Genomic DNA, 27121 nt, shown 5'->3' on the forward strand with positions numbered 1-27121 from the left:
CTACCCATTCCCTCTTTTGCTTTTTTTCATACTGCTATTAAAAGGTAGACAGGCTAAATACCTTTACTTTATTTGAGTTGTCCAGGGCTCTGGAGCTGAACTGACTTGGCCATGGGTCTCCAGCCAGTGGTTGGCAGAAGTGACCCCAAAGACCTGGTCCCTTCTCAGTGCTCTTTGTGCCCTCTTTCCCTCCCTCCCTCCCCCGCAATCCCCCTTGAGGGATATGGGCCAGTGACAGACTTGTGGTCTCTGCCTAGGTCTTCTGGCCCAGTTTCTGTGGCTGCCTTTCCCACCATGGGCATCTTAGTTACAAAGTCACTTGTGCTTCCTCCTTCCAGGCACATCTCCCAGCCTGCAGGTCCTGTTCTGGGAGCTGGGCATCAGTCTTCAGTCTAGCAGGAGCTCCAGAGAGCAACATGTGTGAAAGGCTGCTGTGTCCTTGCTGCTTTTGTCTCTTATGTGCCAGGCTGGCCCAGGGCTCAGAGCAGTGGGGGCTCATGAGTTGTTCCCTTGTAGGTGCTACCCTTGGAGGCTCTGGTGACGGACGCTGGTGAGGTGACTGAGGCAGGCAAGGCATACGTCCCGCCGAGGGTCCTGCAGGAGGCTCTTTGTGTGATCTCTGGGGTGCCAGGACTGGAGGGTGACATCACTAACACCGAACAGCTGGCCCAGGAGATGCTGATCATCTCGCACCACCCATCCTTAGGTCTGTGCCGGGGGCGGTTACAGGAGGGGCAGGATAAGGGCAGGCGGGCAGAAGGCCTCAAATTGTTCCCCTTTCCTACAGTGGCAGTGCAGGCTGGACTCTGGCCGACGCTTCTTGCCAGGATGAAGATTGACCTGGAAGCCTTCATCACCAGGCACCTGGATCAGATCATCCCTAGGATCACCACGCAGAGTCCCCTGAACCAGGTGATTGGCATGTGGACTAATTCTGGCTCCAGGTCAGAGCGTCAGACGCTTCAGTGAAATAGATGCAGGTGTGGTGAAGTGTGGCCTTGGACCCCTTGGGTTGCAAGTGACAGAAAATGCAAAGTGGTTTAAGCATGAGAGGGATCCTCCTGCTTCTGAGTCACGGTATGGTTGGTCACTGTGATGCTCGGTATGGGGACTTAGTTGTTACCTTGAGGACACTGTAGGTGGCAGCTCTCTTGCCCTCCATCTCTCTGTCTCTCCCGTCTGACTCATCTCTGCTGTCCATGAGGTGTGGCTTCATTCTCCAGCAGTCTCCCCTTCTCTCCTAGAGGGGCAGCTGATACACTTCCCGATGTACAGCTCATCCCCCATCAGCTCCAGTGGAAAGTTTGTGTTTTCTAGTCATTTCAACTGGCATAGGGTCTCACTGCCCTGGGTGTCCTGGCCCTGTCTTTTTGAGCTAGGTCACATGCCCACCTCTGGAAGAGGTAGGAGTAGCTCGACCTATGCCATGGACACTAAGAGTAGAGGGGGAATGTGACACCCAGTCAGGGTACTGGTACCAGACCAAGTGGGAAATGCTTGCCGAGAAGGCAGGCTCACACTGCGGCTGTCTACTCTGGTGGGCAGTGCTCAGAGAGAAGAGGAGGCACGGTCAAGAAAAAGAGCCGGGGACATTTAGGCATGGCAGGACCCCTCTGCAGTGCCAGCCTTGGCACACCTTGACCATCTTTGTGTTTGTCTGACAGTCTTCCATGAATGCCATGGGCTCCCTGTCCATCCTGTCCCCGGACCAGGTCCTCCCGCAGCTCATCAGCACCATCACTGCCTCTGTGCAGAACCCTGCGCTGCGCCAGGTGACGCGGGAGGAGTTTGCCATCATGCAGACCCCTGCTGGGGAGCTGTATGACAAATCCATTATCCAGAGGTGAGTCCCCACTCGTGGGCTCAGTTGTCCCACGCCTTGATTTTGTTACCTGTAAGAGGGAGAGGCCTCTGTTATAGGGTTAAGGAGTGAATGTTTCAAGGAATAAATGAAATCGCTTATCCATTCGTTGAACAAGTACTGCTCTGTTCCAGGCACATGCTTAGGCCTGGGATACAGGAGTATCCCAGTGTCATGTAGCCCGCACACTGCTGGGGCATGCAGCTTCAAGGCTAGCTGGAGTTTCACGACTGGCGGGAGGCTGGAGGACCTATTGGCTGTTTTGAAGCTGGCTGATCACCCACTTTGATGTTTCAGTGCGCAACAGGACAGCATAAAGAAGGCTAACATGAAGCGAGAGAACAAAGCTTATTCCTTCAAGGAGCAGATCATCGAGCTGGAGCTCAAGGAGGTGAGTGCTGGAAGAGACACATGTGGGGTGGCTGCTAAGCCTGGTGGCCTCAGCCTGGTGACTTTCCTGACTTCGTGTATACTGTTCCCTGGGGTCATCCTGAGGCCTGTGCACACTCTTCTGACCCTTCCACCAGTCCCGGGTTCCCCTACCAATGGAGGTGCTCAGTAAATGCTTGTTGAATGAAAGAATGATTTCTTGGCCTTTTCCAGGCTGCAGTTTATACTGGGGGAGAGCGTCTGTAGGAGGGAGGCAAAGGTTTAGATTCTGAAGCCGCATGATTAGAATACCCTTTCCAGCACACTGAGGGACTTTTGTTTTTCTAACATATAAAAGGCTCTTCTTGCCTTTGTCAATAGAGAATCCAGTAAGAAATTACTTCTCCACTGCTGTCTCCATCCTCTGGAAACCAGGTGGCTGTGGACTCTGTGGGAGGCTGGGGAGGCCACATGGTGGGTTTGGGGGCCCAGGTCACAGACTAGAGCTGGCATGGTGCTGACTGTGGGACTGGTCTCTCCCTGCTCTGTGGCAGGGAGGGAGGTGCATTTCCTGGAAATGGAATCGATTTGCTCATTGATTTTAGGAGATAAAGAAGAAGAAAGGCATAAAAGAGGAGGTACAGCTGACAAGTAAGCAGAAGGAGATGCTGCAGGCCCAGCTGGACAAGGAAGCGCAGATCCGGAGACGGCTGCAGGAGGTGAGTGGCTGTTTTCCCCACAGGCCAAACCCGCTCCTCGCTGTCTGGAGCAGGCCCTGCTGACCTGCCTCCTGGGCCAACTCTGCTTGCAGCTGGACGGTGAACTGGAGGCGGCGCTGGGCCTGCTGGACACCATCCTGGCCAAGAACCCCTCTGGCCTGACCCAGTATATCCCTGTTTTGGTCGACTCTTTCCTGCCCTTGCTGAAATCTCCCCTGGCCGCTCCCAGGATCAAGAACCCTTTCCTGTCCTTGGCTGCCTGCGTCATGCCCCCGAGGCTCAAGGCTTTGGGTTAGTTCTTGTTTGCTGGCTGCGGGCATGGCCCAGAGCAGGTTGGGAGGGGGGCGGGGGTGCTCCCGGGCGCTTATGGGGAGGTGTGTGGTGGTCTGGGCCTCTGACTTCTGTTTCCATATGGAAGCAGCCTTGGAAGCCCAAGCTGCATACCCTCAGTACGGACATAGAGCCGCCTCCTCTCTCCCCTTATGTCTGCTGTGCCTTCACTCTTGAGTACGAAGTTTTAGCCACTGATCAGTGTGGTCTTTCTGTAGCAGTTTTAAAACTAAGAAGTCAGAAATTCAGTGGTAATGGGGTTGGTTTGGTGCCACGTGGTCAGGACATGCAGCCCAGAGCTCCTGAGCAGCCCCATGTCCCTGATAAGGGGTCTCTGTGACCCTTAGCTTTTTGTTAGCTGTGGAGCTATGAAGACCAGGTAGGGTGGCTGGACATTATGGTAACTTCACTGTTGGGAGTTAAACAGACTTTCTAGCTTACAGGGGATGTTCCTGTGGGTGAGGCTAGAATCTGGGAACTGTTCTGAGTGGAAAATTGGCACCTTTGGAGCCTGCTGAAACTTATTGGCTGGCTGGGCTTATTATGTGGGAGCTTCAGAGCTTTACCCTTGGCTGAACAACCCTGGGTAGCTCACATGTGACTTAGTGTCAGAAGGACAGCTCCTGCCTGCCTATCTGCATTCTTCCCCCCCACCAGTGCTGTTGCGAAGATGAAATGAGAAATTAGGTTGAGGACATTTTGGCATAGCAGCATTGATTACTTTTAAGTAAGAGCGTGAGGCATCTGTGCCTGGGGTCCCTGGTTTGTGCCTGGGCATATCCCATGTCTCTGTATTGGTCATCCTCTTTGGGTTCCTTCTCTTGGACACAGGCACTTTGGTGAGCCACGTGACTCTACGCCTGCTGAAGCCAGAGTGTGCCCTGGATAAGTCATGGTGCCAGGAAGAGCTGTCCGTGGCAGTGAAGAGGGCGGTGACCCTGCTGCACAGCCACACCATCACCAGCAGAGTGGGCAAGGGTGAGCCAGGTAAGGAACAGGGCAGGGAAGGGCAGTCGGCACTGGGCCGTATGTGCTGGTGCAGCAGGTGCGGCAGGTGCGGCAGGCGCTTGAGCCTCAGTGCCCCCCACGCAGGGCTTCCTGAGGCTGTGGCCTTGGGCAGGTCACTTCTGTTCCTGGCCTTTGTTTCCTCCTCTGAAAAGTGGGGGGTTGGACCAGATGGAGAATTTCTGAGTCCTGGTATTCTGTGAGTCTCTGTGACCTCCATTGGGAGTTTGCTTCCCATAACTATAAGCTGCTTGTGTGTTTTAACGCTCTCTTCCTGGAACTGGGCAGTGTTTGGAGTTGGAGCAGGATTCAGAATTGGGCTACCAGCTGTCATCCTATTCAGTGCTTCTGGGCGTCAGAAAAGGCCTCCATCGTCCTTGACCTCCACCCCACACACTTTGAGGATGGAAACCGAGGCAGCAGCTCTATAGATGTCTGCAAGATTGTGTCCGCTTTTTGCTGTCACAGATGCTGCGCCCCTGTCTGCACCAGCCTTCTCCTTAGTCTTCCCGTTTCTGAAGATGGTGCTGACTGAGATGCCCCACCACAGCGAAGAGGAGGAGGAGCGCATGGCCCAGATTCTTCAGATCCTCACCGTCCATTCCCAGCTGAGGGCCTCTCCCAGCAACCCCCCTGGACGTGTGGACGAGGTTGGCAGGATTGCTCAGTTCTACCCTTGGCTTGAGAGGGGTCAGGGAGGCAGCGGCTCTCCATGCTGGCCCATCAGCAGTGCTGGTGGGGTCATAGAGTGTGCACATGAATGTGTAACAGCGGCCAAGTGTGCTCCGTAGTGCAGCACTCACGGCCTCAAAGAAGCTTACAGGGCTTCTGAGAGTTTCTGACCTGGAGAAATGGAAGGATTTTGTAGCAATTTATTGTGTGAAGTTTTTTTCCTAAGTCAGAAGATTTACGCTGATCACTTTGCCTCTGACTTGCTTGTGATTGTGAGATTGGACCTTATTCACTGAAGGGTTTCCTTCTTAACAGATTATGTTCTGAAAGTGTGACAGATTAATGCATGCATATGTTTAAAAATTCTAAGAACACAGAGACAAACAAACAAAAAAAATAATCGCCCCACACAGTAAGGCCAAAACAGATTGCCCTGCTTCTTTCATATGATCATGTACTCTGGTCTCCATGCCAGTGGCTTCACGGGCTGTGTAGGGTTCTCTGCTGTGGGGGTACCATGTTTCACTTAACTCTTTACCTGTCGATAGATATTTTAAGGTTGTTTCCAACTTCTCCCCGTGTGAGCAGCACTGTGGTGTGCCCTGGCCCCCTGTGCACCCACATGAGACACGTTCTCGGGAGTGGAGTTACTAGGTCACGCAGCACGTTCTGACTTATAGCCTCACCAGGAGTTCCCATCCCCCCATACCCAACACAGCCTCAAATCGTCATTAACTTTGCCAACGATGGGTAAAAGACTGGTATCCCCTTTTTTTATCTGTTTCTCTTCTACTTTTATGAAGTTAAGTATCCCTCTGTTTAGGGGGTCATCTGCATTTCACGTTCTGTGAATCTCAAGTATGTTTCAGAATGATCTGTTTGGAGTCTCAGAGGATGTTGGCTGACGAGGGTTGGCTCCCATGGAGTTAGTGGTAAACCTGACAGGGTTTCCCTGAGGGTGAGAGGATGCTGCTGCTTGTGCTGCCAGGCCCGGTTATAGACCTTCCCCAGAGCCTCACCCTGACTTACCTGCTGTTCTCTCTTAGAATGGCCCGGAGCTGCTGCCTCGAGTGGCCATGCTGCGCCTTCTGACTTGGGTGATCGGGACAGGCTCTCCCCGCCTACAGGTGATCTGGTTTTTAGCTGGCTATTGCTAGACCTCAGTTTGTGACCCTGAGTTCAGGTCCCTGCGCTTGCGGTCAAGTCCTAGGTCTCTTTCTCAGCCTTCATTTGGATTTGGGCTAAAGGGCTGCTTTTAAGAAAGCCAGCCCAAACATTCTCAGCTAGTGAGGGGTTCTGCCTGGGGCCTGCCACTGGCCTAGGCTGGAGCAGGGGTTCCCCACTAGGGCTTTAGGATGGGCATTGTCAGTTCAGATCCCTCTCTGGGCTCCTCAGACCATGGCCCGGCCCACTGTCTCTGACTCCACAGAAGTAAGTAGTCTGCTGAACTGAGCCCAGCACATCAAAATCCTCTTTAGGTTCTGGCGTCAGACACCCTGACCACCCTGTGTGCCAGCAGCAGTGGCGAGGATGGCTGTGCCTTTGCAGAGCAGGAGGAGGTGGATGTGCTGCTCTGTGCCTTGCAGTCCCCTTGTGCCAGCGTGCGGGACACTGCACTCCGGGTAGGTGCCCACTCCCTGCGGGGCCACTGTGGTATTCCTTGTCCCTCAGTGCAAGTGTTTGAACTGCATGAGGGACATTCTTTTAAATGATCCCATCAAATGATGATGGGAGATACCTCATCAGCACCTGTGTGTCCTGGAGACAAAGAGAAGAAGTCACGGGGCGGGTCAGGATCATTCTAGGAAGGGAAACAACAAATCAGTTGTCACAGTGTGTCACTAGCTTTTTGTCTTTACTTTAGAAGCCTTCACCTGATTTATAGATATATAAATATACATATATATACATATATATGTGCATATATGTATGTATGTATGTATTTTAGAGAAACAGAATGAGAGAGTGGGGGGGCAGAGGGAGAGGGGGAGAGAGAATCGTAAGCAGGCTCCATGCTCAGCATAGAGCGGGATGCGGTGCTCAGTCTCACAACCCTGAGATGATGACCTGGGCTGAAATTAAGAGTCAGCTGCTAACTGGCTGAGCCACCCAGGTGGATCTCTTGGTACTTGTATAGATAGATAAAATTCAGAAGGTAAGTTTGTTTTTTCAACCCATCACCTTGTACTTGGCTTTTCTTAGTGCTTTTGGACCAAAAATTAAAGGATCCCCTTGGAGTCTGAGACAGGGCTTCCTGAATGTCGGTCTATAGCCCCTTGTTACCAATCTGTGACAGTTTTCAGTGGCTCTTGGCAAAATATGGGAAGCAGTGGCAGTGTGGCAAATTCTCCAGGACAGACAAAGGGAATGTCGCTTTTCTAAAGTTTTGTCCTGCCCATTGAGAGTTAAGTTTTAAATTTTACGTTAAAAAGGATTCCACTCCCATTTGCCCATCATCTCCCAAAGGAAAAGCTGTGCGAAGAGCCAGAGCAGCTAACAAGTTGAGCTAACGTGAGGCTCTTCCTAGCACTGGTGGTGCTATCCAGTGGTGCTTTGTGCAGTGATGGGAGCATTTTATATCTGTGCTGTCCAGTGTGAGAGCTACCAGCCAACGTGTGTGGCTGGCCAGCGCTTAAAATGTGGCTGGTGTGACTGAGGAACCTAGAGTTCAATTTATTTATTTATTAAAAGATTTTTATTTATTTATTTGACCGAAAAATCACAAGTAGGCAGAGAGAGAAGGGGAAGCAGGCTCGCCGCCGAGCAGAGAGCCCTATGCGGGCGGGGCTCCATCCCATGACCTGCGCCGAAGGCAGAGGCTTAACCCACTGAGCCAACCAGGCGCCCCCTAGAGTTCAATTTAATTGATTTAACTCTGAAGCCCCGCATGCAGCTGGTGGCTAGGTCTTTGAACGTGCAGCCTTAGAGGGAGGTGCAGAGGCCGGTTAGAAGCTCTTGCGAAGGGACCCCTGGGTGGCTCAGTTGGTTAAGCAGCTGCCTTCGGCTCAGGTCATGATCCCAGCGTCCTGGGATCAAGTCCCGCATCGGGCTCCTTGCTCAGTGGGGAGCCTGCTTCTCCCTCTGCCTCTGCCTGCCATTCTGTCTGCCTGTGCTCTCTCTCTCCCCCCCTCTCTCTCTGATAAATAAATAAAATCTTTAAAAAAAAAAAAAAAAAAGAAGCTCTTGCGAAAACTCAAGCCTTACTCAGTCCCATCCCACCCCCTCTCAGGGGCTGATGGAACTCCACATGGTATTGCCAGCGCCTGATACCGACGAGAAGAATGGCCTGAACCTTCTGCGGAGGCTCTGGGTGGTCAAGTTTGACAAGGAGGAGGAGATCCGGAAGCTGGCTGAGAGGTGAGAACCCCCAGAAGATTGTTTTTTGCTTTTTTTTGTTTTGTTTTGAGGGTTTTTTTTTTTTTCTTTTTTTTTCTTCCCTACTCTCTTGCCTCTCCCCTTATGAAAAAACTGGACCCAGAGTACTCAGCCTACAGCAAGAGTAGGGCTGGGTCCTCGGGTTTGGCGGGGCAGTTGCTGTAGACCCTTGTCCAGCTAGTCCCTGCCTTTGGTCTGCTACAGGCTCTGGTCGATGATGGGGCTAGATCTGCAGCCAGACCTCTGCTCCTTGCTAATCGACGATGTCATCTATCACGAGGCAGCTGTGAGGCAGGCTGGGGCCGAAGCCCTCTCCCAAGCTGTGGCTCGGTACCAGCGGCAGGCGGCAGAGGTTATGGGCAGACTCATGGAGATCTACCAGGAGAAGCTCTATGTGAGTGGCCTGTGCACCCCGCTGTGGGCCGGGCCAGGGGAGGCTGGGTTGGACTCCGCTCGGCCTCAGACTTGCTCCAGACAAGAGTCTTGGAGCTCACTGTGGCCCAAGGTGGTTGTGACTGATATCCCACCTCCCAGTTGGCTGGCTGGCTCACCCTGCTTGGGGTGCCTTTGCCACTGCAGCGCGTTTATCAGCTTCTCTGTTGCAGCGGCCACCCCCAGTGCTGGATGCCTTGGGACGAGTCATCTCCGAATCTCCTCCAGATCAGTGGGAGGCCAGGTATAACGGCTGCCCCAGTCTTGTTCCACTCAGACCTTTTGAGATACTGCAGGTTGGCTGGGCTGGGTGCCGAGAGGAGGTAGCGTGGAGTCATGATACAGTGGAGGGAAAGGGAAAGACCTCCCTCTGAGTCGGAAAGACCTGAGTTCAAGTGTTGGCTCCTTCTGGGCTAGCTGGGTGACTTTGGGGCAGGTGTCTCCTTTCCTCCCAGCCTCTGTTTCCTCAGAGGCCCCTGGGGACCTTTTTACTGTTCTGTAGCTGAAAAGGATAGAATCACGTTAGAGTAGATTTACTTCCAAACACCTTCACATTTGATTCTTTTACCCCTTCCCTCCTGTAGCCTGCTCTGGAGGTAGAAGGGTAGGCATTGCAGTCACGTGGGGAAACAGAAGCAGAGCTGGTCCCTGGCCAGGGTCACCCCGTAGGAAGTAAACTCTGGGCAGATGGCAGGTCTCCATTTGAGAAATGGGTTGTTGAGACTATTGTGTAGACTGCCGGGTAAGCACCAGGCAGTGGGCTCCATGCTGTGCTCTGCACCCCAGAGGGAGCTGCTGCAATTTCCTTTCCCTTGTGGCATGCCATGATAGAGTCCAGCCGCAGAGGAGGCCCCCGACCAGCCCTTGACCCTGACACGCTCCCCCTTCTTCCCAGGTGTGGCTTGGCTTTGGCCCTGAACAAGCTCTCCCAGTGTTTGGACAGCTCTCAGGTGAAGCCCCTCTTCCAGTTTTTTGTCCCTGATGCTCTCAACGACCGAAACCCAGATGTCCGGAAGTGTATGTTAGATGCAGCTCTCGCGACGCTCAACGCCCACGGGAAGGTGAGCCGTCTCAGCCAGTGTGGGGGGCGGGGGGCGGGCTGGGCCAGGGCAGGAGGCAGGGCTGAGTCGTGTGACATAGGGAGGCTGAGCGCCAGGAGATCTGGCAGGGTTCTGGCACCCATGGAAAATTTCATTTCTCTTTTTTTTGAGCCAAAAGGACCCCCAAATGGTGTTAAATTCTTTTGAGTTTGCTGCATTCCTGCCAGAAAACTGGGCAACCCGCTGGCTTTGCTGGCTGCCTTGTCAGGATGTGGTCCTGAAGCCAGGCTCGAGCTCAGTCCTCAGGGCAGAAGATGGTCATGTCCAGACGCAGACTGCAGGGTTGACGTGAGGCTCTGGGTGGGCTTGGCTTTCCAGGAGAATGTCAACTCGCTGCTGCCGGTGTTCGAGGAGTTCCTGAAGAACGCGCCCAACGATGCCAGCTATGATGCCGTGCGGCAGAGTGTGGTGGTCCTCATGGGCTCTCTGGCCAAGCACCTGGACAAGAGCGACCCCAAAGTGAAACCCATTGTTGCCAAGCTCATCGCCGCCCTCTCGACCCCCTCCCAACAGGTACCTGCCTCCTGGCCAAGGGCCTACAAGCCAGCTCGGGGTTTGGGACGCACTGCAGGTGTGCAGCGGGGTGCTAGGGCCAAGCTGGGAATCAGGGTCCTACTTTCTCTGCAAGGAGTCATCCTCTCGGGCTGGCCTGGTTTGTAGTGAAGAGTACCTTGAAAGGGAGTTACTTTGTTCCAATAGATTTTCTAGATATTTTCATTTTTTCTACTCATTTACTAATAGCCTTTTTGTAACTTAGTATAAGCCCAGCACTGGGGATATCAAGATTTAAAAAAAAAAAAAAAAAGATGGCTCCCTCTGTTGAGTTTCCCCTGATCCTCTTTGCATTCCTTACACACTCCGTTTACTGCAGTCTCCAAGCCATGGTGTAATGATTGTTGTTTTCTTTTTTTTTTTTTTTTTAAAGATTTTATTTATTTATTTGCCAGAGACAGAGGGAGAGAGAGTGAACGAGCACAGGCAGACAAAGAGGCAGGCAGAGGCAGAGGGAGAAGCAGGCTCCCCGCTGAGCAAGGAGCCCGATGTGGGACTCGATCCCAGGACCCTGGGATCATGACCTGAGCCGAAGGCAGCTGCTTAACCAACTGAGCCACCCAGGCGTCCCTGATTGTTGTTTTCTTTTTGGAAAAACATACATACTTCACCCTTCTCCCCTCCCAAAGTGACTTGCATTTTGGATCACCTAGAATATGTCAAATGCAGGTTTACAAAACTGATCAAATTTTGAAAGCTGTTGCGGTACTCTCTCATTAGTCTTCATGAGCTGTGACTAGAAGGCAGAGCTACTCGGTTTGGGCCTGGCTCTGTAAGGCAAAGCTGAATTCCCTGTGCCTCTGACAGGTTAGAAAACTGAGGTACTGGGGCCATTTTTTTTTCTTTTTAAATATTTTATTTATTTATTTGACAGAGATCACAAGTAGGCAGAGAGGCAGGCAGAGAGAGAAAGGGAGGGAAGCAGGCTCCCCACTGAGCAGAGAGCCCGATGCAGGCCTCGATCCCAGGACCCTGAGATCATGACCTGAGCTGAAGGCAGAGGCTTAACCCACTGAGCCACCCAGGCACACCTACTTGGGCACTTCTCTCTAGATCTTTCTATGTGAGTGGGTCTTCCTGGCGCTTCTCTCACCTGACCAGTCCTCACAGATGCAGTGTGCACCCTGACAGAGCCTGTGTCATCCAAGGACATGTAACACTGTTTGCTTATCTGATGCCCTGTGCGATCTGACAGGCCATGGCTGGGATGGGGCTGGGGGACATCTGGCGGTGAGGTGCTGCGGATGGCTGTGGCAAGCCCCCAGGAACCGGCAGTGGGTGAGCCATGGCACTGACAAGGCAGGCCTCTCCTGCAGGTCCAGGAATCCGTGGCCAGCTGCTTGCCACCTCTTGTACCAGCCATCAAAGAGGACGCGGGGGGGATGATCCAGAGGCTGATGCAGCAGCTGCTGGAGTCAGACAAGTACGCAGAGCGCAAAGGGGCCGCCTACGGGCTGGCAGGCCTGGTGAAGGGCCTGGGCATCCTCTCGCTAAAGCAGCAGGAGATGATGGCTGCGCTGACCGACGCCATCCAGGACAAGAAGAACTTCCGCCGGCGAGAGGGTGAGTGTCTGGACTTGGGGCTACCTGGGGTGGGAAGTCGGTCCTCAGAGCTTCCAGAGGAAGGAATCAGGCCTTTCCTTCCCCGATGAAGGCCGGGTGTTTGTGTGTGTGCGGTGGAGGGAGCAGATTGGGTAACGCATCCCATCCTGTCCTTGCTGGTGTGGCCTGCTCTTTCTCATTTCTCACTCAGTGTAGAGACTGTCAGCTGAGAGAGAATTGGCCTCACTTAGCTGTTAGTGCCTGGAAGTGACAGACACTGCCTTGTTCTCTCCTCCTTTCTGCTCAGCCATATCTACGCTGTCAGGGAGGTAGAGGGTGCTGCTCCCTCATGGGCAGCCACCGTAGTCCCACAATGGCCTTGAGTGTTTCCAGAGGCTGAGGCGATGCCAGGGAGGTGATCCTGTGGCAGCCTCCAGGGTACAGTCTTCCCAGCTGTCCCGCCTTCTCCCCCAGGAGCCCTCTTTGCCTTCGAGATGCTCTGCACCATGCTGGGGAAGCTCTTCGAGCCGTATGTGGTTCACGTGCTGCCCCATCTGCTGCTGTGCTTTGGGGATGGGAACCAGTATGTGCGTGAGGTAAGTCCTGAGGCTGCACGTGGGCTTGCCGCCGGCTGAGGCTGCCCCTGGCTGTGCATCTCGGCTCCCGGGGCTGAAGGGGTTGAAGGATCCCCTGCTGGAACCCCCCTGCCTGTACCTTGACACTGGGTACTGGGACGGACTCCTCTGATTCCCAGTAAAGCATTTGCAACTCTCTGAGAGGAGAAGCTCTCCTCAGCTGTGTCTGTAGGCCCTGGCACAGGGTCTGACACAGGAGACCTCTAGTAAGTGTTGGTCACTAGGAAGAACTTTAGGACTAGCATCAGGCCTTGATCCTTGCTTGGACAAGGAGGCCCCTGAACACCTTTTCTCCTCCCTTGAGGCTGCAGATGATTGTGCCAAGGCTGTGATGAGCAACCTGAGTGCTCACGGGGTGAAGCTGGTGCTCCCCTCCTTGCTGGCTGCCCTGGAGGAGGAATCCTGGAGGACCAAAGCTGGTAAGACTGCGCCCTTCGGTGTCTGTCCCAGCCTCCTTTTCTGAAGGAGGTTCTTGCAGGGATCCAGGAACCATCCAGGGATCTTGTCCCGTGTGTGTGCTTCCCAGCCCACGGACAAGGACAAGTCCTTCGGAGCCATCAGGCAGCTCAGTCCTTCAGTCATTTGTGTGTTTTCGTGCAAAGAACAGGCCTCTGGCGGGAGCCATAGCCCTCAGTGAGGAAGCCCCAGAGCTTTAAAGTTAGTTTGTGGCAACTTCTATGACTTTAAAACTTTTTTCCCCTCCCATTAAGCCCTTTTTTAAAAATAAAATATTCTCTGGCATCCTAATATGCAAAACAGATTCAAGCAGAGCTGTTCTGTTTGAGCAGAGTCAAGACCTGGGGCCCTCGAAGGACCTCCGTCCCCCTCAGTCCTTCAGGTTCCACCCTGCGGTTTGGGAAATCACAGATACGAGTTTCTTCATATACGGATAAAGAAACTAGGGCAGAGAAATCCAATGAATTGGCCTTGGGTCACTGCCAGGGCTCAACCAGGTCTTCCCCCATCCTGGTCTTGCCTGTTTTCCCCACACCACCTTGCATCACCCCCAGAATGCCATGGCTCAGCAGGCCTCAGGAGTACTGTTCTTACTCTGCTAGAGCCCCCCCACCCCCATCCTCTTCCTGGGGACCACTTTAGCACAGTCTGCAGAGGGGCAGGCTGGTTGTCCCTTGCCCGGGCAGCCGGCACGAGTGGCTCCCCAGCCTGTGCTCAGTGACTCCATGCTGGGCCCGTGTTTGCTGTCTGCAGGGTCGGTGGAGCTGCTCGGGGCAATGGCATACTGTGCTCCCAAGCAGCTGTCATCCTGCCTGCCCAACATCGTGCCAAAGCTTACGGAGGTGCTCACTGACTCCCACGTCAAAGTGCAGAAGGCTGGACAGCAGGCGCTGAGGCAGATCGGCTCCGTCATCAGGAATCCGGAGATCCTGGGTACACTTCTCCCATGAGGGCCCTGGCCCGGGCTCCTCCTCCTATCCCTGGACACTGCGGGGAACGTGCATGGAACAAAGACTTTTGCCCTCTGAGGACAGATATATTCACGTTGAAATAATCTCTAAATTCTGGAAAGCGCTTTTTCTAGGATAATTAGCGGGAAGTAGTTTGGAAGCAATCAGTTTTGCCACTGGTTTGAGCAGTCCTCATTGACTGCAGAGAGAGGGAAACTGAGTCAGAAGCAGCCTGACTCTGAGAGAGCCCCAAGGTCAACAGAATTGAATGACACACTCTGGCCCACATCAGCGTCATACATTCTTTGGGAACTTCCTATTATTCTGTCTCCTTCCAGAGGACGCGATAGAGGGAAAGCTTAGGGAAGGGTTATCCCCCTTGATTGTGCTCTTTAGTGTGGTTCTTGATGGAGTGATGGCAGGAGGTTGATTCCTAGAAACAAAACCAAGCAGCCACGCCACCCAACATGTCAGTTGTTAAGTGTTAAGCTTTGTTGTGGAACATAGGTACTTGTTCAGTGTTGTTCAGCCAGGGTGTTACCAGACTTTTTTCATTCAGAAAACAATGTTTCTTATTTGTGCATTTTTGTTTTTCAAGGGGAGAGCAGTTATCCTTGGGTTTTATTGTTTTTCACAGTGTCTAGCAGCCCTGGGGATTCCTAGGGCTGGGAGCATTCTCAGTCTCTATCAGATGAAGGGAAGTGCTTTTGTTTTTGGGAATCCAGTGTGGGTGGGTCTTTTTTCTTTTTTTTTTCAATTGAGATTTGATTTGCATAATGTTAAAATCACTTAAAAATTTATAGAGTTCAGTATTTTTTGTTTTTTGGGCTATTTTTTGTATATTCACAAAATTACTTAAACATCACTGTCTAGTTCCAGGACATTTTCCTCCCCCCTGCCCCCCCGACCTGTTAGCATTCACTCTTCATTCCCTTCCCTACTTTTGGGCCTTGACAGCCACTACTCTGCTTCTGTTTCTTTGGGCTTGCCTGTTGGGGAGGGATCATTTGTGGCTAGCTTCATGCTCTCAAGGTTCATACTGTAGCATGGGTCAGTGTGCTCTGTTTGTTTTTATGGCCCAATAATCCATCATATGGCTAGACTACATTTTGTTTACCAGGTCATCTGTTGATGAATGTTTGGGCTGTTCCTGCATACTGGCTGTTCAGAATAATGCTACTATGCACATTTGTGTACAAGGTGGTTTTCTTTGTAGGCGTGTTCAGGTGTCCTGGTTAGATCCCTGGGAAAGGAAATTGCTGGGTCATGGTATGGTAACTGTCTTTCTGAGGCACTGCTAGACTGTTTGCCAAAGTGGCTGGGTCATTTGGCATTCCCAGCAGCAGTGTGAGAGTTCCCGCTGCTGACACTGTTACTGTCTGTCTTTTTGGTTACAGCCCCTCCCGTGGGTGTGAAGTGGCATCTCCTTGTCGTTTCGGTTTGCATTTCCTAATGACTAATGATGTTTAAAGTCTTTTCATGGGCTTATTGGCCATTTGCACATCTTCTTTGGAGAACTGTCAAAATCTTCTGTCCCATTTTTTTACTTGGGTTATTAGGGTTTTTTTTTTGTTTGCTTTTTGTTTTGATTTTAAATTGTTGAGCAGCATGGATCTTTCGAGTGGCTGAACTCCCTGGGCTTGTGGAAGAGAGAAGCCAGGTGTTTCTCTTGGCAGTCCTCTTGCTGGGCTGAAGGAGCTGACGTGGACAGCTTGCTCTGTCGGGCCTGAACTGCTCGCAGCATGGTGTGCCTCATCACCGGCTCAGTGGCCTTTGGTGTCTCACGGCAGTTGTTTTGCAAAACCACCCTGGGCTATCACTTCAATAAGGAGGCAGACAGGGCCCAAGCAGTGCTTCCATGGATGCTCAGCCCTGCGGCTGCCCCTCAGTGCCCATGGAAGGTCGCCCCCTGTTGTCCTGCCAGGTCAGGCTGTGCCGTGCAGAGGGGTGATGGCTGCCACCTTCTTCCTTGTGGAGCAACGATTGCTCTTCGCAAGCAGCTGGTTTCCATAGCCGGTGACTTGTGGGCTCCGAGGAAAGTCTCCCTGGACCCCCCTTTTCTTGTGTCCCTTGGTAGTTCTAAGGGGACCCAGAGGCTTTGCCATGCCTGAGACTCGTGTGAACTAGCCTTTTTCTTGTTTGGACATGCAGCCATTGCCCCAGTCCTGCTGGATGCCCTGACGGACCCCTCCAGGAAGACCCAGAAGTGCTTGCAGACCCTGCTGGATACCAAGTTTGTCCACTTCATTGATGCTCCATCCCTGGCCCTCATCATGCCCATTGTTCAGAGAGCCTTCCAGGACCGTTCCACGGACACGCGGAAGATGGCAGCCCAGATTATTGGCAACATGTACTCCCTGACAGACCAGAAGGTAGCAGCCCACCTGGGGCTGGTGTAGGACAGACCAGTAGATCCTGGTTTAGGGCATAGAGTCCTGCGCACAGTAGACACAGGATGGCTGTGGGCTTTTGATCCCTGCTTATGTTTAGGGGAAGAAGACCAGTTTGGGGTGGAGGGTAGAGATCTAGGCTTTCTGGGCATCTGGCAGAGCACAGTGGTTCAAGTTCCTATTAGCTCAGCCCCTTGATGAGGCCCTGCCTGGGCCCCCTCACAGACTGAGGGGAGGAAAGGCTCCGCCTTGCCCTGTCTTGGCAATGTGGCTGCTGTTTTGACTGCTTGTAGTTCTCTTGTCACAAGCATTTGCTTCTGTAAGCCTACAAATTAGAGGAAATTAGCCTCGTTTGGGAGATTTACTTGATTTGTTTACGTACTCCCCGGGGCTTGCATGTGCGAGCTCATGGTCTCCTACAGCCATGCTTTGCTTGCTGAAGCTCTGGGCGTAAAAGATAGAGCAGGCAAACCATGTCGATCCTCGAGAATTTAGGAAATGGGACAATTGGTGGAACAGCTAATCTTACCCACTGTCCTCCAACATTAAAACAGTTAATTATCGCTAATGTTTTTTTTGCATTTATGAAATTATGTTCCTGAACATCAGCTTATTTTTAAGTTACAGTGAGCTGTTCACAAAACTGATGTTTAATAGTTCTTTCATATTTCAACAAGTTTATATACCATAACTTATATAATCCTGTTATCGGTCCTGTACTGTCCAAGGTTTTCTGCTATTTTAAATGATGTTGCAGTGAACATAAGGCTTTTTCTATATTTAAAACTGTGTCTTAAAGCCGAATGCTATCCCAAGAGACATAATAAGCCTTGTAGAGGGAAGAATGGGAAGATGATAACATTGTTCTGAAAGGAAATAACCAGAAATAATTTCCTAGATTCCAGAGGCTGGATAGGCCTTGGTCCTAGGACAAGGTCAAGAGGAGGAAGAGCATTGAACTCTAGCTGGGGGTTCTTTCGACCTGTTGAGGGTGGGCCTCCAGGCCCTTGTAGGTTTCCCAGCAGTCACCTGCGGTCTCCAGGGAGCCAGTCATGGGGGTTCCTGGCCAGGTGCCCTTCCCTGCTGGCTCTGTGAGCAGCCCTGCTGAGCTCTCCTTGTCAGCAGAATGGTGAGGTCAGGGTCCATGGCAGAACCAGTCGGGAGGAAGCAGGAGCTGGGTCTCCACCCAAGTCACCTTTTGTGTTGTTGCAGGACTTGGCTCCTTACCTGCCAAGCGTGACGCCTGGCCTGAAAGCCTCTCTTCTGGACCCTGTACCTGAGGTGAGCCTGGGAGGAGAAAGGGGGCAGGAACTCATTATTTTAGTACATGCCTCAGAAGATTGGTTCCTGAGAATTCCTTGTAAGATGCTTTTGCGTCTGTCCAGGAGAGGGAAGGAGACCCTAGGGTCCTCTCCCTGCTCCCGCATGAGCACCTAGTTTTGAGATGCTGCCACTCCTCCCATCCTGGCTCTCGGTTCCCTGACAGGTGCGAACAGTGTCTGCAAAGGCTCTAGGGGCCATGGTGAAGGGCATGGGGGAGTCGTGCTTTGAGGACTTGCTGCCGTGGCTGATGGAGACACTGACCTATGAGCAGAGCTCCGTGGATCGCTCGGGGGCTGCACAAGGTGAGGACCCGGCAGGCCCAGGGGCCAGACCAGGAATGCTGTCTAGGGGCCCTCTGATCCAGGGGGTTCATTCTGTCCTTTTGTTGCAGGGTTGGCCGAGGTCATGGCTGGCTTGGGGGTGGAGAAATTGGAGAAGCTGATGCCAGAAATCGTGGCTACAGCCAGCAAAGTGGACATTGCACCCCACGTCCGAGACGGCTATATTATGATGTTCAACTACCTGCCCATCACCTTCGGGGACAAGTTCACTCCTTATGTGGGGCCCATCATCCCCTGTGTCCTCAAAGTAAGTACCAGAGACCAGGTTGAGGGTAGCATTAGGGAGTGGAGGGGAGGATGCACGTGCTGTCTTTGGAGGCAGGGCTCTCTGCCAGCGGGGACTGGGTGGCAAGAATCCTCATCCTGCTGTTTAGGGGATCCCATTTCCTTTGGGTCTGGTGCCTTGGGGCCAGCAGCCCTGGGTGACCCAGCCTCTGTGCGCAGGCTCTCGCTGATGAGAACGAGTTTGTGCGTGACACTGCCCTGCGTGCGGGCCAGCGGGTCATCTCCATGTATGCCGAGACGGCCATCGCCCTGCTGCTGCCCCAGCTGGAGCAAGGCCTCTTTGATGATCTCTGGAGAATAAGGTGAGAACTTGGGTGGAAAGACCCAGTGGCTTTGAGTTTGGGGAATTCTGAGAAATGAGAAGTAGAATGCGGCCAAGAAGTCTCTCAATGCTCTTAACCTTTACGTAGCAGTGTCTGTCCTGATTCTCTTGAAAAGTTTGCTGTATGTAGTCCTTCAGTTTATATTAGAATTTTAAATATGAATGCTTTTTAATCTGGAAATTCGACTTCTGGGCATTGATTCCAAGGACAAATTTGGTCAAGCGCTTAAAAAGACATGTCGAGGATATTTGTTGCAGTGTGTGTCATCATTCAAAAAATCGGAAATTGATTTTTAAAAAAGCCAGCCTGTCCCTATGGTGAGGTTTTATTCAGCCATTACAGAAAATGGCGCAAGGGGACTACATTAGCTGACACGGAAAATGCCTCACCCGGGGCTGACAGAATGATGCCGGCCGGCTTCCCACATCGGGTGGGAGTGCTTGTGTGCCTGTTGATGGCCGTGTGTGCAGAGTGTCACCAGAGTATCAGGGAGGCTGCCTTGGTCTTGGGAGTTGGGCTGATTGTTTACACTCACTTTCTTTGTGTTTTTCTGTGTTTTTTGAATCTTTGCTTTGAATAGAACTTTGATTTTTGCAGTCGTTAAAAAAATAAGAAACCTGAAATCACTTGAAGAGAAATAAATTTTGTCCTTCTACGCCTCTCTTTATGTGTCCAGTTTTGATGGTCAGCAGTCTTGGTTCCCTGTTAATGCCTCTTTCCGTTCTCTCCTTCTTCCTCACTTATAGAAATGTTCATATATGGTTTTTTTTAAATGCTGATTTTTCCCATTACTAAAATAATACATGTTCATTAATAGAAAACTTGAGAACAAGGTAATGGGGGGCAGTGTGAGGAAATGAAGATCACCTGTACCTTTACTCATTCCACAATAACCACCATGAATATCTCGGGTACACTTCTTCCAGCGTCTTTCGTGCCCAGTGCTCGCTTGGGCCCCGAGACCGCCCCAGGCTTTGCGACTCTGTTTTTGGCATCCTCCTCAGGTTCAGCTCTGTTCAGCTGCTTGGGGATCTCCTGTTCCACATCTCCGGGGTCACTGGGAAGATGACCACAGAAACTGCCTCCGAAGATGATAACTTTGGAACTGCGCAGTCCAATAAGGTACATGCCTTGAGTTGGTTTCCCATCCTTGCTGCTGGGAGGCATGTGCCCCGGCACTCGTGCTGTGGAGGCTTCACCACCCCCTGTTCTCCCTTCTTTCCCTGCTGCAGGCTATCATCACTGCCCTGGGCGTAGACCGGCGGAACCGAGTGTTGGCAGGGCTGTACATGGGCCGCTCAGACACCCAGCTGGTTGTGCGGCAGGCATCTTTGCATGTCTGGAAGATTGTGGTCTCTAATACCCCCCGCACCTTGCGTGAGATCCTGCCCACTCTCTTTGGGCTGCTGCTGGGTTTCTTGGCCAGCACGTGTGCAGATAAGAGAACCGTAAGTTTCTGAACCTTGCTTCTGACCCAGCATCAGAGGCTGGGATGCGTAGGGCCCCCTGTCTAAGAGAAGAATATTTATTTATTTACATAGTCATTCAGTGGTTATCCTTAGAAAGAAAACAGTCAGATATTTTGCCTGCAAGGTGGATTTATTCAGGAATAGCAGAAAATTGCAGGCTGGGACACGTAAGCCATGACAAAACTATAGGCAACTGCGGGGAACAAAGGAGTGGAACATTCTTTTTTTTTAATTTTATTTATTTATTTGTCAGAGAGAGAGAGAGGGATAGAGAGTGAGCACAGGCAGACAGAATGGCAGGCAGAGGCAGAGGGAGAAGCAGGCTCCCTGCTGAGCAAGGAGCCCGATGTGGGACTCCATCCCAGGACGCTGGGATCATGACCTGAGCCGAAGGCAGCTGCTTAACCAACTGAGCCACCCAGGCGTCCCATGGAGTGGAACATTCTTTTATAGAGGGAAAGGGGCCTTCAGGAGGGCTGTTGTAAACAAAAAGTCTGTTGGAGGTACCTGGGAGTTTGAAGTATAGTGGCTGTTCAGTGACTGAGTTGTGATTGTCTGTCATTGGCTGGACTTTGCTGGCAGGAGAAAATCTATCTTCATCCTGCTGGGCCAGTAAAATATGTTTCTTCTTGTTCCGTCTGCATGGTTCATCTTTTCCTCTTGAGTCTGCAGTTGATGAAGAGTGGTAGGGTGTGGGAGTGCCCTGTCCGGCCTCCTGTATATATGTTTGTTTTTTGTTTTTTGTGGTTTTTTTTTTTTTTTTTTTTTGGTTAAGTTTTATTTATTTATTTGAGAGAGAGTGCGCACACACAAGCGCATGGGGGTGTGTGAAGGAGAGGGAGAGAGAAACTTTAGCAGACTTTGCACTCAGTGCGGAGCCAGCTGGGGGCTCCATCTCACGACCCTGAGGTCAGCACCTGAACCAAAACCCAAGAGTCAGATGCCTAACAGACTGCACCACCTTGACACCCCTTCTGACTCCATTCTAAAGGAGCTTTTCTTTTATTAATTTTCCCACAACAAAGATTTATTAAGCATCTACTATGTGCTAAGTAGGGCCTAAAACTGGGGATATAATGGGGAGGAAAGGCAGCCTTACCCTCATCCTCGTGAGCTACATTCTGGTAGAGGAGATGGGTGTTTATCAGATCATCCATCACACAGCTGTACTAAATGCTGCATGGACCCCACAGATGCAGGTAATGGGCCTTTGACCAGTTGTGAGGGGCAGGGGAAGCTGCTCAGAAGAAATGATGATTGAGGTCAGAAGATGGGTCAGCACTAACGGGGCGAGGTAGTGATGAAAGCCTATTCCACACTAGGGAAAGAGGACTTTAGATGCATGGGCAGGATGAAGCCAGCAGTAGAGGCTGGGCGGGGGCTGCTGGGTCTGGAAGGCCAGGCGGTTCCATGGTTGGGATGACGGGCCCAGCCCGGACTCATGATTGCTTCTGCCAGCCCCCTTTGGCCCACTCCCAATTCCCATCCCTGGCAAGCAAACTGCATATTTGGCTCTAAAGAAGGGTTTGCATGAGGCCTCAGGGAAGGTGGGTTTTTTTCCTTAAAAGCATTTGTGCCCAGTTCAGCTCCCCTTGGGCAACAGTGCCCGGTTAAGTAACTTCTAGGCTCTGGTTATCAATTCAGGGAAACTGGCTCCTGTCCAGGCATCCTATGCTGAGTTTCCTGTTCATATATAAGATGCTAGCTCTTGCTTTAGATTGCCTAGGTGTATATGACACAAAGAAGTAATTGTATTTTTGTGTGTTTTACAAGCCCCTGGGCGGCTCTTAAGGGCTAAGAGCATTTGGAGAAGTTCAGTCAGTGACTTGGAACAAGTGCAGGAGGTTCCAGGACCCTCACTCTGGAGCTGCCTTCCAGGTACCCTGGGGTTTGCCCAGCATTGATGTCCCGGTTTGATCTCTGCTGACAGATTGCAGCAAGGACATTGGGCGACCTCGTCCGGAAGTTAGGAGAGAAAATCCTGCCCGAGATCATCCCCATCCTGGAGGAAGGCCTGAGGTCTCAGAAGAGCGACGAGAGGCAGGGCGTGTGCATTGGGCTGAGCGAGATCATGAAGTCCACCAGCCGGGATGCTGTGAGTGTTTTCTAAGGGCCCCAGAAGTGACCTGACGTGCAGGGCTGGGGGCAGATTAGGGGAGAAGCTAGGGACACTTCATCCTTCATCCTCGGGGACATGCTGCAGGCCTCACTCTGGAGGGTGTTGCTGGCAGCAGGGCTGGACTGGAGTTTCCTTGTCGGTTTCCCAGGCTAAGAAAGAAGCAATGTGGAGGCCTTGCATGGCCTGTGGAAATTGGAGATGATCTTTTTCTCACTGCTCCTGAGGCCACTCCTGATTAATCCCTTTTGTGTCACTGCTAAAGTTCAATTAAAATGTATAGTGTCCTTGGCAAGGAAGGGATCCTGTGCACACACGCCTGTGCTGGGGCTGTAGGAGCGGGAAGGCTGCCCGCACTCTTATGAGGAGTGGAGCTGATGAGTGTAAGTACCCAGTGGGCAGAAGTGCGTCATTTCCAGCAGTGATACTGTCCCACAGCAGCCACGTTCAGGGGGCTGGCAATCCTTGCCCTGAACTTACTTTCTGAAGGTGATCCTTGGAACACCCCTGGGAAATGATGGAGCTGGCGTAGGGCTCTCAGTTGGCATAAAAGCCGGGAAGTGGCTGACTGGTCAAAATTGTGAGCACATGGCCAGTTGCTTAGCCTGAGTGAGCATCCTCCTCTGAGTTCCTGGCGACTTCCCCGTATCAGTGTGTTCTCAGTATAAGTATTACATTTGGGGGTTTACGTTTGCTTTTGGCAAAAAATACAAAAGTCCCCAACTAGAGCTGTGACTCACTTAATAGTTACTGAGTCCCCCCAAAGGCTGAGACTTTGCTGCCAGTGGTCCTGATTCGTAGTGGGCTTTGCCTCTGGTGGGCAGGGGGAGGACTAGTTCCAAAGGGAGCAGAGCTGTCATTAGCCCGAGGTAACCCCTAAGATGTCACCGAGGAGTGAATGTTTTGAGTCATGAAACACTTGGAGATTTCCAAGAGGATGAGCGGAGGGAATTGGGGGAGAGGCGTCACGCCGTGCAGAGCCTTGCCGTGGGAAGGAGCTCCTGTGGTAGATGGAGAGTATCTGGAGAACTCACCTAAAAAATCAGGCTCCTCATTTGTAGGCTGCATATCCTTTCTGCTGTTTGATACTTGCTCATTTTCACAGAGTCGCTAAGTTAAAAGTCAAGCCAAGGGGGTTGGTGGTGGCCTGGCTGGGCCGGGGGTCCTCGTCCATCCCCCCACTTTGCTGGCTTCCGCCCCTTCGCTGCTTCTGCTGCCTCAGATACACGGCGCGGGTGCTGTTGCAGGTGCTGTACTTCTCCGAGTCCCTCGTACCCACGGCGAGGAAGGCTCTGTGTGACCCGCTGGAGGAGGTCAGAGAGGCCGCAGCCAAGACCTTTGAACAGCTGCACTCCACCATTGGCCACCAGGCTCTGGAGGACATTCTCCCGTTTTTACTGAAGCAGCTGGTGAGTGGATCTGCCACGCACCTACCAGTTGGGCTTTTACTGTCTTAGTGGAAGCAAAACGCGGGGGGCTCATTCTGCCAAAGCAGCCGCAGTATGGGCCCCCGAGGGAGTGGGTGCGGCAGGCTCAGATTTGGCTCTGTGCTTCTCCGACAGTCAGTAAGTGTGGGTGCACTCGGAGGGGAGGGAGGAAAGTGGTGAAGCAGGTTGGCGGTGGTTGGTCTAGACAGCTGAGGTGGGGCCGGGAGCCAGCTGCTCAGCGTTGCCCCCGATGCCCTCCTGCAGGATGATGAGGAAGTGTCAGAATTTGCCCTGGATGGTCTGAAGCAGGTTATGGCCATCAAGAGTCGTGTGGTGCTCCCTTACCTCGTGCCCAAGGTAAATCCCGCCTGTGGCCAGGCCCCTCTGGCCCAGGAACCTCAGCCACGTGATCATTCCTCAGCCTGCTCTGGAGACCTTTCCGTGCTCGGAAGCTGGGGGAGGCTGGTGGTGGGAGCAGGGGGCCCCAGAGCAGACACTGTGCTTGGAACAGCAGCGATAGGATCTCCCGGAGCCTGGTGCAGTGGTCACTGAACTGACGTTCATCGTTCCGCAGCTGACGACTCCACCTGTCAACACTCGCGTGCTGGCTTTCCTTTCATCTGTGGCTGGCGATGCCTTGACCCGTCACCTTGGAGTGATCCTCCCGGCGGTCATGTTGGCCCTGAAGGAGAAGCTCGGGACTCCAGACGAGCAGCTGGTGAGCGGCACATTGACCCCTGGCAGCCTTCTTCCAGCCATCCTGGCCTGCCCCAGAGGAGCTGTGCTCAGCCTGGGCGTCCCCTGTGGTTTCAGGAGATGGCCAACTGTCAGGCCGTGATCCTCTCCGTAGAGGATGACACTGGGCACCGGATCATCATTGAGGATCTGCTGGAAGCCACCCGAAGCCCTGAGGTGGGCATGAGGCAGGCTGCTGCCATCATCCTCAACATTTACTGTTCGCGCTCGAAGGCTGACTACACCAGCCACCTGCGGAGCCTGGTCTCCGGCCTGATCCGCCTCTTCAACGACTCCAGTCCGGTGGTTCTGGAGGAGAGCTGGGATGCCCTGAATGCCATCACCAAGGTGAGGGGGCTGCAGACTGCAGAGCCGGCTTTTGAGTATAGACCAGTCCAGCTGCCTGGAAGACTAGACCCTTAAAATAGCCCACGACGTACCTGTTAGGCAGCCGCAGCGTTGGCCATGCGTGGCCAGACTTCCTTACACTCCCACCCACGCCCCTCGCCCTGCGGTGTAATTCTGAAGCTGTCTTGGGAGGGCTGTACTTAGAGCCCTGACATCCTCTCTGCTCTTTCCTGCCTTCCCACAGAAACTCGATGCTGGCAACCAGCTGGCACTAATTGAAGAACTGCACAAAGAAATCCGCCTCATAGGGAACGAGAGCAAAGGGGAGCATGTGCCAGGCTTCTGCCTCCCGAAGAAGGTGAGCCAAGGCCCCGTGCGGGGGGCTGCAGGCATGTGGCCTTCCTCTGCCTGCACCCTAGATGCTGGGTGCTATTCGACTCCTTCCCAGAAGCGTGTTTCTTCCCCATGGTGGCCGTAGGAGGACGGCATCCGTGCCGCCTTCAGTTTAAACTGGGGAGGTCACCTTAGTCAGAGCACGTGAGTCACAGAGGTGACAGCACATGTACCTGTGTGTGCCAGAGCTCTGCTCTTCTCATCATTCCCTAGTCAGGGCCTTTCCCCAAGCCCCTCTCATGCTGGGACTGTGGCACCTGAACCAAGTCTCTCGTGGAGTCGCAGAGAGGATGGCTGACAGGAGGGCCATGCTTTGCACAGGAGACACCTGAGCCCAGTGACTTTGAGATTTGACTCTTGCATGCACTTCTCTTGTCAGGGGGTAACCTCCATCCTTCCAGTGTTGCGGGAGGGCGTCCTGACCGGCAGCCCGGAACAGAAAGAGGAAGCAGCTAAAGCTTTAGGTTTGGTGATCCGCCTGACCTCAGCTGACGCCCTGAGGCCCTCCGTGGTCAGCATCACTGGGCCTCTGATCCGCATCCTGGGGGACCGGTTCAGCTGGAACGTGAAGGCAGCCCTGCTCGAGACACTCAGCCTCTTGCTGGCCAAGGTGAGCCACTGATGAGTTCATCTCTCAGTCCCTTTGGGTCTTAGAGAACAGATCTGTCTGCCAGTTGGTGTCTTGTGGCTGCAAGGTGACAGCTCATGATGGAGGAACAGGGTGGCAGAGGGAGTTGAGACGCTGGGTACTAGACTAACTGTACACACTGGTCAATTCCACGTCCACCACTTGGTAGTTGCTTGGCCGGAATGACCCTGGGAAAGTCCAGGAACCTCCTCACCTGTCTCCTTACCTGTGATCTGGGAGTGCTGCCACTGCCTGCTACGAGCAGTGCCGCGTAGTGTGGGGCCTAGAGGACGAGCCACTGGGCTCGCTGCCTGGCAGCTTTTGAGTGCTGTGCACTAGTGCTCCTTGCTGTTTTTTGAAGAACTGTTGGTTCAAAGGAAGAAATCCAGGGCTGCGTAAATACGATTACACATTGTTTAAATATCCGTTCTCTGTTGCTGCCTGGTAAAGAGGGATGCGGAGGGTCTGATGAGGAACGAGAGGGAAGTTCGGCACAGCTGGAATAACTTCAGTCTCTGGCAAAATTATAAGAAGCAAAGAGCCAGCATATTAACCGTTTCTGATAGTTCATGGGGCAATTATTAAGCCCTTTAGATGTAAAAAAAAATTAGAAACAGAGCCAAGATTTGTTGTTATAAAAATGGATTTTTAAAAAAAATTTATTTTTATTTCTATAATTTTAAAGATTTTATTTATTTATTTGACAGGGAGATCACAAGTAGGCAGAGAGGAGGCAGGCAGAGCCGGGGTGTGGGGGGGAAGCAGGCTCTCTGCTAAGCAGAGAGCCTGATGCAGGGCTCGACCCCAGGACCCTAAGACCATGACCTGAGCCGAAGGCAGAGGATTAACCCAGTGAGCCACCCAGGTGCCCCGGAATTTTTTTTTTTAATTCTTACTTGAGGTTTGGAAACAAAAGCAAGCTTAAAATTTGTAGTTTTCTCTCCCCCCACCCCTTTTGAGGGGAAGGTGTGGGGAGCAACTTTCCAGATAAAACATGACATTGTGGGGCGCCTGGGTGGCTCAGTGGGTTAAGCCGCTGCCTTCGGCTCAGGTCATGATCTCAGGGTCCTGGGATCGAGTCCCGCATCGGGCTCTCTGCTCAGCAGGGAGCCTGCTTCCCTCTCTCTCTGCCTGCCTCTCTGCCTACTTGTGATTTCTCTCTGTCAAATAAATAAATAAAATCTTAAAAAAAAAAAACACACAAAAAAACATGACATTGTGAGCATCAGCCTTACTCTATAGAAGATGGGTCTTTTTTAAAAAATTAAGTATCATTTTCACCTGTGTTCTGTGCTTTTTTTTTTTTTTTTTAAAGATTTTATTTATTTAAGAGAGAGAGCACACT

General features: G+C 52.3%; 1 protein-coding gene across 2 annotated transcripts in view; it reads left to right on the forward strand.

The window, feature by feature from the left end:
* GCN1 (GCN1 activator of EIF2AK4) overlaps window positions 1-27121 on the forward strand; it is a 60482-nt gene that overhangs the window by 25084 nt on the left and 8277 nt on the right. For both annotated transcript variants that reach the window (XM_044244166.1, XM_044244167.1), the window contains exons 19-51: window positions 517-706; window positions 788-912; window positions 1665-1843; window positions 2159-2252; window positions 2836-2949; window positions 3042-3240; window positions 4111-4266; window positions 4753-4934; window positions 6003-6083; window positions 6435-6578; window positions 8186-8313; window positions 8536-8725; window positions 8937-9007; window positions 9659-9824; window positions 10182-10376; window positions 11732-11978; window positions 12432-12553; window positions 12897-13011; window positions 13802-13981; window positions 16150-16370; window positions 17601-17669; window positions 17875-18013; window positions 18103-18299; window positions 18497-18639; window positions 19665-19782; window positions 19893-20108; window positions 22060-22224; window positions 23493-23654; window positions 23937-24029; window positions 24247-24390; window positions 24486-24755; window positions 25000-25113; window positions 25528-25758. In XM_044244166.1, coding sequence (XP_044100101.1) covers window positions 517-706; window positions 788-912; window positions 1665-1843; window positions 2159-2252; window positions 2836-2949; window positions 3042-3240; window positions 4111-4266; window positions 4753-4934; window positions 6003-6083; window positions 6435-6578; window positions 8186-8313; window positions 8536-8725; window positions 8937-9007; window positions 9659-9824; window positions 10182-10376; window positions 11732-11978; window positions 12432-12553; window positions 12897-13011; window positions 13802-13981; window positions 16150-16370; window positions 17601-17669; window positions 17875-18013; window positions 18103-18299; window positions 18497-18639; window positions 19665-19782; window positions 19893-20108; window positions 22060-22224; window positions 23493-23654; window positions 23937-24029; window positions 24247-24390; window positions 24486-24755; window positions 25000-25113; window positions 25528-25758 — 5160 coding nt within the window. The remainder of the gene's footprint in view (window positions 1-516; window positions 707-787; window positions 913-1664; window positions 1844-2158; window positions 2253-2835; window positions 2950-3041; window positions 3241-4110; window positions 4267-4752; window positions 4935-6002; window positions 6084-6434; window positions 6579-8185; window positions 8314-8535; window positions 8726-8936; window positions 9008-9658; window positions 9825-10181; window positions 10377-11731; window positions 11979-12431; window positions 12554-12896; window positions 13012-13801; window positions 13982-16149; window positions 16371-17600; window positions 17670-17874; window positions 18014-18102; window positions 18300-18496; window positions 18640-19664; window positions 19783-19892; window positions 20109-22059; window positions 22225-23492; window positions 23655-23936; window positions 24030-24246; window positions 24391-24485; window positions 24756-24999; window positions 25114-25527; window positions 25759-27121) is intronic.

This window comes from Neovison vison, chromosome 3 (assembly GCF_020171115.1).
Source record: "Neovison vison isolate M4711 chromosome 3, ASM_NN_V1, whole genome shotgun sequence".
NCBI classification, from domain to species: Eukaryota; Metazoa; Chordata; class Mammalia; order Carnivora; family Mustelidae; genus Neogale; species Neogale vison.